At 41.5% G+C, this 13233-nt stretch overlaps 1 protein-coding gene across 2 annotated transcripts; it reads left to right on the forward strand.

The window, feature by feature from the left end:
• Window positions 1-1048: 1048 nt before the first annotated feature.
• On the forward strand, window positions 1049-12505 carry LOC120021233 (AN1-type zinc finger protein 5-like). 2 transcript variants are annotated; one of them, XM_038964903.1, is made up of 6 exons: window positions 1049-1233; window positions 9564-9739; window positions 9876-9990; window positions 10150-10271; window positions 10415-10543; window positions 10700-12505. In XM_038964903.1, the coding sequence occupies exons 2-6, from the start codon at window positions 9583-9585 to the stop codon at window positions 10846-10848; spliced, it is 672 nt and encodes a 223-aa protein (XP_038820831.1). In that variant the 5' UTR covers window positions 1049-1233; window positions 9564-9582; the 3' UTR covers window positions 10849-12505. The 2 variants fall into 2 exon arrangements, with proteins under 2 accessions (XP_038820831.1, XP_038820832.1); XM_038964904.1 differs by having other exon boundaries at window positions 1051-1233; window positions 10171-10271.
• Window positions 12506-13233: the final 728 nt, after the last annotated feature.

Here is a 13233-nt window from a genome sequence, read left to right on the forward strand (position 1 = left end):
TGTTTTTCTTGCAATGTTGGGGGTATGGATCTGGGTACGCAGACCTGTGCGCAATTGCAGCCCCTCATGATGAGTTCAGATTTGTTTGTGGCCCCCACCCCCATCAAAGTTGCCCATCCCTGATGTGAGGATATGACAGAGCCCGAGTGACTTGGTGTATAGACAGAGGGAGGGGGCCTAGAACTGAGCCCTTGCGGACACCAGTAGTGCGAGTACTTGATGCAGACACAGATCCTCTCCACGTCACCAGGTAGGATGCAATCCAAGAGTTAGCAGAGCCTGAGACACCCAGTCCTAAAAGGGTGGAGAGGAGGATCTGATGGTTCACGGTGTTGAAGGCAGCAGATAGATCTAGCAGGATGAGAACGGAGGTTGTCAGTTTTGGCAGTGTGGAGAGCCTCTGTGACACACTAATTTACCAGTCAAAATGTGTAGATTTGCAGGAAATTTACTTAACTTATCTCCACCCGTGGCAGAATGGGTAGAATTACAGGAAATTAGCTGTAATACTGCAAAAATGTTCTCACTTAGGTCCTCAAAGGCTAGGGCCCTGATAACCCTCATTTTATATTGTCTTGTTCTGTTCTTTTTCCTTTTCTTGATCTTATTGTTCAACGTGTAGTTTCAAATGATTGTTCAATGCCATTACTGAAATTAAACTACACAATATTATTTTCTTTACTGGAGTCAGTGCTAACATTAGTATGACTGTGTAACGTAAACAAGGTATTACTCAAGTTCGACATGATTTACTTACCTAATATACAGTCATTGTTTACTCCGTTGTTTTGTTGTTACACCGTGTCTAAGCCACGATTGATGCAAAAACGATGACCGATGCTTTTTGGGGGCGTTGACTGCTCAAATTCACTGATTTCCAAAACATCCACTGACGATCTTCACAATGGTTACATTGTAGCTAACATTTGTCCTGTATGTGTTAAAATATTAGCGACGACCAAAAGGGATGCCCCTACTTTCCTCTCCTCCAACCATAGGGTCGCTATCTTCCATGACGTGTATTGCCACTCCTCCTCTTACTAAGGCAACAAACGCCCAACCGATGGAAAACAGTAGCTAGGCTAGCCAGCTGGTGGGATTAAACTCTGACGGAACCCTTAGAATCGCAGAAAGGGGAAACGGAGAGTCTGCCAGGGCTTTTCTAACACCGAACGACCCACGGAGCAAGAACCCTCTTATTCAATTAAGCTACTATAAAACTACACCGATAAGGTAAGTGAAATGCCTTTAAAAATATTTGCCAGACAATGTTAGCTACTGTAATTTAGATGACTAACAGTTGTTTACTGTGAGTGTGAAAGGATATCAAAAATGTATTAGTTAACTACAACCAGCTAGTTTTTACTTTTACTAGTTAAGGTAAAATGTCTTAACTATACAGATCAGTCTAAGCAATTTTTATCCAGTTTAATTAATGTATGGTGAAGTATTGAGGGCAAACGGCTGGCTACCTAACGTCGTTAGCTAGGTAACTTACTGTTTTTGTCCACGAAGTGAAAATGGCTAGTTAGCGTCACGTATATCTAGCTTTTTCTTCAGGGGGGGGTCAGAACAGTTTCACCGCGGAAAACAACCGTTAGGGAACGTTGGAGTTACTGTAACCACCACAGAACTGGCCAGCTAACTAATGTTAACTAGCTACCTAAAACGGCAACCATCTGAGTTCGATCAGCGTGGTCGATGATGGTTGACGAGAGTGTGATGTGCGGATCATTTCGAGGCAACCTCAACCTCGAATATTTTATATGGTTAACGTAGCTAGCAACCAACGTCTGTCGAAATGGGCATCCATTTTATTTAATGTACGTTAGATGTAGGTAACTAGTTATTGGTGTACCGAAAGTATTTGTTCATCTTAAACTGCCAAAACAGGAAGAGTGGCAGGAACAAAGACATGACAAAGTGCTAACGTTAGCTAGCTAGTAAGATATAGTGGTGATTTGCGAAGAACCACATTTCGCTAGCTAACGTTGGATATATTGTTGAATCATATATTATTGATCATTAGGTAGTTAGCTACTGCAATATGATCATGTCATGTATAGTTGGGAAGCAACGCCGTAGCTTTATTGCTATATCTAGTACAGTACGTTAGCTAACTAGATGTCGGAATGGCAGTCTTCCCTAGCTAACGTTAGCTAGCATGACTCGGTGGATTTACAGAGCAGTCGAGGCCTCCGCTGGCTGCAATGTCTGAATCGTTGGCCTGAGCTTCCGTTCCAGCTTGCTCGCCAGTCTGTTTGGGTGGATTTATTATGTTGGGATGCATTATAGTTTTATTGTCTATATAACGTTGTCAGTTGGCTAACGTTATTTCGATATAAAGTAAACTTGTCCTTGGAACGCAACGTGGGGGGATGGTGGTCGTGGCAGTAGGCAGGCAGCACATATTCCTTCATGTTGATTTTCATATAATATATATTATTTATAGCTAAACATCATAGGACTGTTGCCTTATCAGTTAGCTAGCAACACACATTTCATTTCAATGCAAGACATATGCATGTGGCTTTGCAGCTTGTAGGTATGTAGCTAACCAACTCCACGATTTACAATGGAGTTGAGCGACATTCTATCAAACTACTGATTTTCAGCACACAAAGAATAACACCCAATTATGCCGTGTTCATGACGTCGATGAGCTTCAGGTCTGGAGTTGGATGACCGTTCAAAACAGTTTTCCCCTGTTTTGAACGCGGCATTATACAGTATAAAGTAGTAATTGCGGGTTATTATTTTTATGTTATGGCGGATCTCCAGTCCGCCCACACTATTGTGGAGTTGAGTTTAATCGGCTGGTATGTAGCTAAAGATTGTAATATATTGCTCAGTCAAACTTTAAGCGCCCTACATTCGTTCCTGTATAAATAAACAACCAATGCACAGTCTTGCTGTGCCAGCCGGCTTTTTGTGATGTAACCAAACCTTAGTGGGGCTTCCAGGGTTGCCTAAAAATAGTCAGCCGAGCTGTTAGCTAGCGAGGTTGTTTGAGATCCGTGTGTCAACCTTGCTTGTAACCGGCGAAAGTGAATACCCCTGTCCATGTGAGTCAGTGTGGTGGGAATTTGCCACCCGAGTTAGAGGACTCTAGATGGATAAAACCTGTTTTGGCATTGCCATTGAGAGCTTCCACACAATTCTAAAGTAGCCAACTGGGTGGGCCTTCCTATGTGTGAAGAGGGATTACAGGATTCCACCTGGGTCATCAGGAGTGATCAGTCAAGGAATTATGCTTGTGAGCAAACATTCCATAACTATAGGTGGCAGTCAATTGCCAACCGTGGCTTTATACCTGTTCAAACACTCTAGCTGGCAGTATGCACCCTTTCACTTTGTTTGCCAACTAAGAAGTAGTAGAAAGAAAAACTACTTCAAACTGGAGATGGCCTCACGCTGCCTGTGTGCTCAGACGCCATAATGGGACATGTATTCACACCCCTTTACTTTTTCCACATTTTGTGGTTACAGCCTGAATTTAAAATGGATGTCACACACTACCCCATAATGTCAAAGTGGATTTTTTTTATAGATGTGTTTAAAAAAAAAAACGAATGAAAAGCTGACATTTTGAGTAAATATTCAACCTCTTTTATTGCCAGCCTAAATAAGTTGTTTGCTTAAGTCACAAGTTGCATGGACTCACTCTGTGCAATAACTGTTTAATATGATTTATAAATGACTACCTCATCTCTGTACCCCACACATACAATTATCTGTAAGATCCCTCAGTTGACCAGTGAATTTCAGATTCAACCACAACGACCAAGGGAGGTTTTCCAATGGTATGCAAAATGTGGAGTTTTTTTTTAATGGCCTGAATATGACGCCAGTACCACTCATAGTATTTTCAAGCATGGTGGAGGCTGCATCGTGTTATGGCTATGCTTGTCATCAGCATGGAAAATAACATTTCAGCAGGACAATAACCTAAAACACAAGGCAAATATACACAGGAGTTGCTTACCAAGACAACATTGAACGTTCCTGAGTGGCCTAGTTAGTGTTAACTTAAATCTGCTTGAAAATATATGGCAATACTTAAAAATGGCAGTCTAGCAGGGCATAAAATGAACACCTGCCAAATGAGAGTAGATTTAGGTATTGGAGGCTACGAATGCTTATTTTACCAGCCACATTTGCGGGTGGTCAATTTGCAGGGCTATAATGCGAGCATTACATGTGCGAGTAGAGTTGAGCAAGTGCGAGTTGCGATTTCTATTAGAAAAATGCTGCAGTGGCTGTTTTCAAAGTATAGTTTGTCAAGTTTGGACACACCTACTCATTCAAGGGTTTTAGAACGCGTTATATAAGTAGGTGTCAACTTTTGACTGATACTGTATTTTGAAGGGGTTACAGAGATGACAAGCAGGCGCTTTAGAGTTGTGTGATCAGTCTGGTGAGGTACAACACAATAAACTAAAGCTTAGCCCAAGTAATCACAATGACTAATTCATTGAGGAAGTATGTGTTTAATCAGGCTGTGTGTGTGTGTTTGTGAGAGCTGGACTGAAAAGACAGACATTTATGAGATGTTGAAAGATCTGTGCCAAAAAAAGGTGATGTCCCTCATTTAAATGTTCAGAGAACTTGTGTAACAGCATTATTGTAAGAGAGCGAGCGCAAATATTTGCTTAAACCAAAGTATTCTAAAGAGCTACCATGTGTAACGTTAACAGACACCTAACCTCTTACTGTTGGTTTGATGCCAATGACAGATTATGCCCATTACCGATACCAATTAAGATATATTTAAAAACCTGTCATGGAATTTGTTGATGCATAGTTTCAATGGGGCCCACCCTGCAACACTATTTTAATTGGTATAGGTAATACTTTATTTTTGTACTATATTTTCGTTGAACGTGTAGAGTAACACCACTGTTACACTAACTGGTTGAATCAACTTTGTTTCTACGTCATTCTACAACAAAAATCTATGATGGGAAAATTATTGGATTTGCAAAAATGTCATCAATGTAAGGGAATTTTATCGTAATTTCAATTAAATCAAAACTAAACGTTGAACTGACATCTGTTCACAGTAGGTAACAGCTCAGTTGTTTATTGATATTAGTTTTAGTCTGCTGCTTCAACTGATAGCGAAGAGACGCCCTTAGTCACATCCAGGGTTGCCAGTTCAAGCAAACATTTTTTGCCCAATGACCAATCAAAACCTGCCTAAATGACCTGAAAACTAGGCCTATTTTATTTTTTGCAGCAAGGGAGGAGTTGCCATATCTATACAATGAGCAATTTTTTCATACCGTTATCAAGGTAATTAATGTCATTAACTTTTAAAGAAATTAGAAGCAAAATTCAGTGTTCCTCAAAATAATTATTGCAAGCTGTGACATGACGTAATAAAGGAATTTGAATGTGACAAGCAAAGAATTTGCCCTTATTAAACTTGCCAGATCATTTTCCATCAATGGATGTTGATTTATTAAGTTGCTTGATTGTTATGATTAATCAATAAGGCACAAGGAGGTATGGTATATTGCCAATATACCTCGGTTAAGGACTGTTCTTAAGCGCAACGCAGAGTGCCTGGATACAGCCATTTAGCTGTGTTATATTGGCCATATACCACAAACCCCCGGGGTGCCTTATTGCTATTATGAACTGGTTACCAACGTAATTAGAACAGTAATAAAGTACTGTTTTGATATACCTGTGGTATATGGTCTGGCTATGGAACCCTGACCTGTTCACCGGACGTGCTACCTGTCCCAGACCTGCTGTTTTCAACTCTAGAGACATCAGGAGCGGTAGAGATACTCTTAATGATCGGCTATGAAAAGCCAACTGACATTTACTCCTGAGGTGCTGACTTGCTGCACCCTTGACAACTACTGTGATTATTATTATTTGACCATGCTGATCATTTATGAACATTTGAACATCTTGGACATGTTCTGTTATAATCTCCACCTGGCACAGCCAGAAGAGGACTGGCCACCCCTCATAGCCTAGTTCCTCTCTAGGTTTCTTCCTAGGTTTTGGCCTTTCTAGGGAGTTTTTCCTAGCCACTGTGCTTCTACACCTGCATTGCTTGCTGTTTGGGGTTTTAGGCTGGGTTTCTGTACAGCACTTTGAGATATCAGCTGATGTAAGAAGGGCTATATAAATACATTTGATTTGATATACCACTGTTTTCAGCCAATCTGCATTCAGGCCTCAAACCAGTTTTATATTTGTAAATAAATCCCCTTTCAGCATGTGCATAACTATAGATAAATCTGTCATGAGTTTGAGATATGAAAGTTGGACAGAGGATCTTAATCTCTGAGCAAGAAACACTTGGATGAACATAAACTAATGTTAGGCTATTTTCTGGCAATTGTTCTCTTAGGCGCTAGATGTTAAGACTAAACTGTTATAAATGGGCCATTTGCGAGATTTACTTGTCATTTCAATAGGCGTAGGACACAGACTAAAATCTGGGTTTATGATTCTAATTAAATGCCATAGTTTGCTTAGATAAAGTCAGGTAGCCTATAGGCCCACATCTCATTTCAGTGTACAGTAGCCTAGACTAGATGTAAACTGAACGATTTAGCAGCTTACTTAGTTAAAATGAGCAGACTAACTCAATATGCTTGTCAACAGCCAATGTTTCTTTTTTTTTCTGTAGCCTAATCTGACTGTTACATCAATCTAATGTGTTCATAAGAACACCAGGATACAACAACAAACTGAAGTTATAGACCAATTTATTAAATTGGTTTGCCAGCTCCAGGTAGGCTATACAGGTGGCACAAATTGATTTGACTCCAGTGATATTGTAATTTCAATGGCGTATACGTTAATAGGCTACTTGATGGCTAACAGAGGCAAATATATAATTATCCACATTTAGCCTACATTTAGGACCCCCCATAATTTATTTTTTTTAATAAAGAACCACGCGAGGGAGTTCCACAACTTCCATTTCAGACTTCCACTCCGGCAACCTCCAAGAATTGAGCATGCATGAATCACTGCGCTTGACAGCAGTCAACATTATAATGCATTTTAAACCTCCTCTGAGCTGATAAATGTAATGCGCCTAAAATCATTTTCCAGTGCTTTGTCTCCATTATTTCTTGATGTGCATCAGTTCTAGAGTTTTAATGTTTTCTGGAAAAAGGGTTGGAAATAGGTGTCTCTGTAATGACAATCTAAATAGCCTACCTAGAACTGGAAAGAAGATGTCACAATGTGTGTGCTGCTCTCTCTCCTCTCGCTCACGTGATTCAGCCAATAACTGTAGTGGTCTTTCAACCCACACGCACCCCTCTGGCCCTCCCCACCACTCACTCAGCAACTACCTGACAGTCTGGAGCAGGTCACAGTGAAATATATATTTAAAGAGAAATGCCATGGTGGCTGCGGTGCAACTTAGAAATAGCCCAAAAACCGACAACCCATGACCAATAGATTTTCGTCCACGACATCATATTCAAAGGAGCCCGATTTGGCAGGAATGCCGCGAACATGGCCACACACACGTGGCTTTACTCGGCAGGTAGCCTAGTGGTTAAAGCATTGGGCCAATAACCGAAAGGTTGCTGGATTGAATCCCTGAGCTGACAGGCAGTTAACCCACTGTTCCCCAGGCGCCGAAGACGTGGATGTCGGTTTAAGACAGCCCCCCGCACCTCACCTGTCAGTTGGCTGGATAATCTTGACTAAGGAGAAATGCTCACTACAGGGATCTCAACAAACTTGTGCACAACATCTGAGAGAAATACGTTTTTGTGCATTTGTAACATTTCTGTGATCTTTTATTTCAGCTCATGAAACATGGGACCAACACTTTACATGCTGCTTTTTTATATTTTTGTTTGGTGTATTTTCCAAGCTATAGCACACGTCATACATGCATACATACAGCAGGTTTTTAAAGGTTTGGTTTTCGTGTAAAATTCCGTCACCGCCCTAATAATTTCCAGTTGGAGGACCGTTCAAACAGATTTTTCCCAGTCGTATGTGGTAAACAGATTTTGTGTGTCCCATTATTGCGTCTGAAGGCACCAGCAGCACCGTTGAAAACATCAATTTTGAAGTAGTCAATTTACTTCTACAAGTTGGCAAACAAACTGAAGTCATCCTAGTGTGTTGTTTAAACCGGTATGAAGCCAATGATGGCGATTTACTGCCTCCTACACTTATTGAATGTTTGCGCACAAGTATAATTAATTGTCTGATTCCTCCTGTGAGGACCCTGGATGGAATCATGTGATCCTTCCTTCACCCATAGGAGGTCCCACCCAGTTGACTACATTAAAATGGTGGACGCCCTTCATACCAAAACGGGTTTTATCCATCTAGAGTCCTATTTAAATCTATGGTGGTAAATTCCCACGTCCCACTTGGTTAGGAACGCAGCATGGGATGCTGAAGAACACTGTAGTCAGCAGGCACACGTGATGGAGCGATTGTGGTGCATTTCCTGGGAAATCCTATGACGCATTTTGCAAAAAACCGTGGGGTGTACTGTTGGAGTTTGTTTGCATGGGACCCATTTGGTTCTGACTGATACAACTGCCCCAGCCATAGTAATTTAATTCATTATTTCTGTGGCCCACAACCAACTCTTGCTTTATAGTTAATCTTCCCATGAAAATACTATTGGGCTATAGCTTGGCTAATGCTAACTGACTGCTAAATTTTGTGTCCAGTTGAAAATCGTTAGCTGATTGGTTGGGCCAAGTCTCATACGTCTCTTTGTTTTATCTCTGTTTGTGATAGTGAGTGATTCAACCAGAGGGACTAGTTGTTTCTTGTCTATGATTGAAGACTGCACATCCCACCAGCTGTTTAAAGAGTCCTGTCTTGTCTATTGACCTTGTGTTGACGATAACAATGCAGGCAGCCGCATATTGACTGATGAGCTCACCGGCGACGCTATCTCGATTTTTAACTTATAACTAGGCCTAGACCGCACTGATTCACTCAGTGCAGCAAGAGTGACTTGAAACAGATGGTGATTAAACGTATGAAGCTGTAAACTGAACTGTGGACAGTGACGCTATCAAAAGGCGGAGATAAAATCTCTGATTTAGAAAACTTTCAATGGGGCTCAAAATAAACCCACTCTGACCCTGATGTGGGTGAGTGAGATCATTCAGGTTCAACTGTTGAAGTGGCAGTGCTTTTTAGAATGGCGGCAAGCAGTTCAAGGCCACAGATGCCAGGACAGCCCAGCGAGATTAAAATGCTGGAATATAATATTGCTTCTTCTTTAAGGGTTCATTATCTTCTATTGGTACTGAATGTTGTCTGATGTGTGACTGGACCAATACTGTAAACAGCTTTGTCTCACTAACAATTGGTTATGTTTAGACATTTTGTCAAATGATAGGCTAATAACTGTACTAGAGTCATATTAGAAGGGGCTCAGCTAGCCATATGTCATAAAACGACCCCCCCCCCCCCCCCCATAACCATTGTCTGTCTGTTTTTGACAGATGACATTCTGCCCGACTGTTTGCAGCCCACACGTCTCGTAGCCCACACGTCTCACTTTCTAATGAGCATGTCTGTTTGATTCTGTCCAGGGCAATTTACCCAGCAGAGATGGCACAGGAGACCAATCAGAGTCAAGCGCCCATGCTTTGTGCTACCGGCTGTGGTTTCTTTGGAAACCCCAGGACCAGTGGCATGTGCTCTGTCTGCTATAAGGACCACCTGACCAGACAGAACAATGGAGGAGTGAGCCCCCTGAGTGCAATGAGTAAGATCTGCCATCCCTCCATAAACTGTTAATTGTTTTTGTTAATTTTTATCTGTTTGAGAAGTAGATGCCTTAAGACTCAGGTTTGCGGTCATGCCCTTTTCTCCTATTAAATCCAATAATTTGTCTAATTTAGGTGGCAGTGTCTCCAGTAGCCCCACAATGGAGGCCTCTGCCATCCAGAGAATTGAGGCCACATTGAATAATGCTGCGGCTGCTGCTGCTGCTGAAGCTGATGCCGAAGCTGCCAGGTGAGTGTCTGTTGCTACTTAGAAATGACCATGGAAACAATTCTTTAAGACAAATCCACACCAAATGACTGTCGCTTATCTTGCACCACGTTTGTTATATCATTACATCTGAATGAGATGGCTAGTATGAAGTGGACGATTTGGAGTAAAACTTTGTAGCTTCTCTTTCTCTCACTGTAGTGGGGCAGCAGCAGCTCTTCCTGTTACCCAACAGATGACCGAGATGAGCATTTCCTGTGAGGAGGAAGGAGCATCGCCTAAAGCAGAGCTTGCAGAACCTGGTGGGTGTCTGACTCATATGGGTGTTCAGAGCCTTGTGGGGGGGGGTCACTTGTGAGTGGTTACAGGCCTGTGATGGGAGGTGGTTGTGAATATTCTCTTGGATCGTTTTGAGGTCTTATTTTGCTTTCCCCTATTTTTCCAGTGGTCACTCAGCCCATCGCCTCCGCTTCCCCTCCCAGTGCTGCCGGAAGTGACGAATCCAAATTACCTGAACCCCCCAAACCGAAGAAGAACAGGTGCTTCATGTGCCGCAAGAAGGTTGGCCTTACAGGTGAGGACAAACATTCCATTACTGCTTATTCAGTCAGTTACACCTCAAGAAGGCTGTGGCTTATGTGCTGCTATGATTTGAGTGTGATACACTGTACAGAGTTGGTATGAGCCAGGTCTATTAGTGTGACTCACTGTACCTTTTTTAATCTGCCAGGTTTTGACTGCCGCTGTGGGAACCTGTTCTGTGGACTCCACCGTTACTCAGACAAGCACAACTGCCCGTACGACTACAAAGCAGAGGCCGCCGCCAAGATCCGCAAGGAGAACCCTGTGGTGGTGGCCGACAAGATCCAGAGAATATAAGACCTTTTCTCACTTTGACCTTGAACACTGAGTGATTGGATTTAAAAAAGGACTCGTGCTGACCTGCGTTCTAAAGGACTAGTTTTTTAAATTACAGTATGGGGGGGTCCAGTTTCCTGCAATGCATGAACGATCACATTTTTTCTTTTGTTTTCTGTCGGTGTCTGTGCTAATGATTAAAGAAAAATGAGAAAGATCAAAAAATTGTTTAAAAAAATACAGACTAGAAATGTTGCTTTTCCGGTGATGCCTGGACCTGGCTTAATTCTCACTGTTTATGGGGGAGTCTGATTGTTGTCAAGTAGACGATCTGATGTGTTAACTACTTTTGTGACTGGCTATCTGTGTATTGTTGAGATTTTTCTTAGGATGTGGGACACACACTAGCCTATGAGACTGTTACAGCCCCGACCGGATCACTCCCGCAGTGGCAGGTCACAGCTGGCTTGTGTTGGGAATAGCTGTTTTTGCCCAACTTCTCATAACGTGTCCTCATGGAGTCTGTTTTATATGTACTACCAGACATGTTTGTTTTTGTGCTGCATGGGGCCTCAGTTCAGGGGAGGTCCTCAAGCACATTTCCCTATTGTGAGATAAGATGTGAAGTAGTGACATAAAAAAAAGCTTGATTTATTAGTCAACTAAAGAACATCTTGGGGGAGCTTGTGAAGTTATCATCCAGTAGGCATGGTGAAAGCAGCCAGACCCCTGACACTTGGATGATGACTGGATGGATGTGTTCTATTCCAACCTTATTGGCTCTCATCGGAGATGCGTCTGAATCAAACCGAATATCATTGTGTCATACAAGCCTGCTCCACTGGTTCATTCTTCTGGCAATGTGTGCTGCACTAAAAAAAACATTGCTTAGGTTTACTTGTATCCGTTAAAAGATTATTTCCTAAAGAAGTATTTAGGTTTGATGCTGTGATGCTCATTTGAAGGGAATACTTGGCGCTGCCTCTGACAGGGTGGATGGGAAATTGGAGGAAGACTTCCTGCAATGGGATCAAGGTCAGGTCATTTGACCTCACTCATCCAGCCACTCGGGTCATGTGACAGTGTTGATGCCCATTCTGTGTTCTTTTTTTTCTCTCCCTTCTCGTGTCCATGTTTTTACGAGGATATGGATTGTTTTGCATGGGTTGTTGTATCAATGACAAAAAGCCTAAATGAACCAGATTGCTGAGGTTGGAAGGGTTAGGTCCACTAATCTTTTGATTAATGTTTCACTTCTGTGTTGTTCATTTTTTTTATTTTTAATGTATGTGTGCTGATATGTTTGATATATTGTGGAGTGCGTGTCACATGCTATGTATTAAACACAAGTGTAGTGCAGTAGACTTGGATGGATGGTGGATGTGTATGTTTGTATGTATGCAAGTAAGTGCTTGTGTTCCTCAGTAGTCAGAACTGGTCCACTCTTGATTTAGATTCTTTTAGTTTTTCTGTTTTATTTGGTCCTGCTGTTCACGCTGTAGGGCTGTGAGATTTCACTTTAATATCTGTTTTAACATTTTTAACCCTTTTTTAGTTATGCAAGTTTGTACAAACCATCATTATATTTATGTACTGCGCATATAATCTTGTTACACAACATTACTTCAAAATTGTATCATGTAAATAAAATGATGTACAGAGATATAGAATCATGTAACCCGTGGCCATTTTATTTAACGTTGATGCTATCAGCAATTTTAGTCTGTTTTCACGTTGATGCTTTTAACATGTCGCAACAGTGAAGGTGATGCATTTACCAATGTCTGTAAGACTCCAATGTCTTTGCAAGTATCAGTACATAATAGCATTGGCTTGCTACACGGCCCATGGTATTTTACTATGCAGAGGGGCAAAACCCGATAGTGTCGTATTTTCTCCCTCCTGCTATGACAACTGTGGAGGGGCTGCTTTTTAAGTCTGTATTTGTATTTATTAAGGATCCCCATTTGCTGCTGCTTCTTGTCAATACCTCTCACAAAGATAAGTAGTGATACTGTCAACCTCTCTACGTTGAGCCAGAGATATTGACATGCATGTTACTGATGTTAGCTCTCCGTGTACATCAGAGATGGTCACTAGTCTTTGAGGTAGAGTCCAAGTCAAGTCTCGTCTTTTAGGGTTAAGTCGCAAGTCCCTTTAGGCAATGGCTTTCTGCCTGGTGTGGGTTAGGTCTTGTAAACCTAAATTATTTGAAGAGACTCCCTTGTTCATTAGTCCATACTTGTATGAAGAAAGCACATCATGCGCTATTTAAATCAAAATACATTTCCTTTTAAAATGCAGACAGTTTACATTAAAAGTAATTGTACCGGATATGAAAAAAAGCAAACAAACTTTAAAATGTTATGGTATTTTGTGGAAGATATTGTCTAATTCACTTCATTC

This window comes from Salvelinus namaycush, chromosome 26 (assembly GCF_016432855.1).
Source record: "Salvelinus namaycush isolate Seneca chromosome 26, SaNama_1.0, whole genome shotgun sequence".
NCBI lineage: Eukaryota > Metazoa > Chordata > Actinopteri > Salmoniformes > Salmonidae > Salvelinus > Salvelinus namaycush.

What these genes read in the sequence shown, in the direction of transcription:
- LOC120021233 (XM_038964903.1), top strand. Translation starts at nt 9,583, where the DNA reads ATGGCACAGGAGACCAATCAGAGTCAAGCGCCCATGCTTTGTGCTACC. An exon ending in GAGCCCCCTGAGTGCAATGA is followed by an intron (nt 9,740 to 9,875) that starts GTAAGATCTGCC and finishes TGTCTAATTTAG; the next exon opens with GTGGCAGTGTCTCCAGTAGC. An exon ending in GCTGATGCCGAAGCTGCCAG is followed by an intron (nt 9,991 to 10,149) that starts GTGAGTGTCTGT and finishes AAAACTTTGTAG; the next exon opens with CTTCTCTTTCTCTCACTGTA.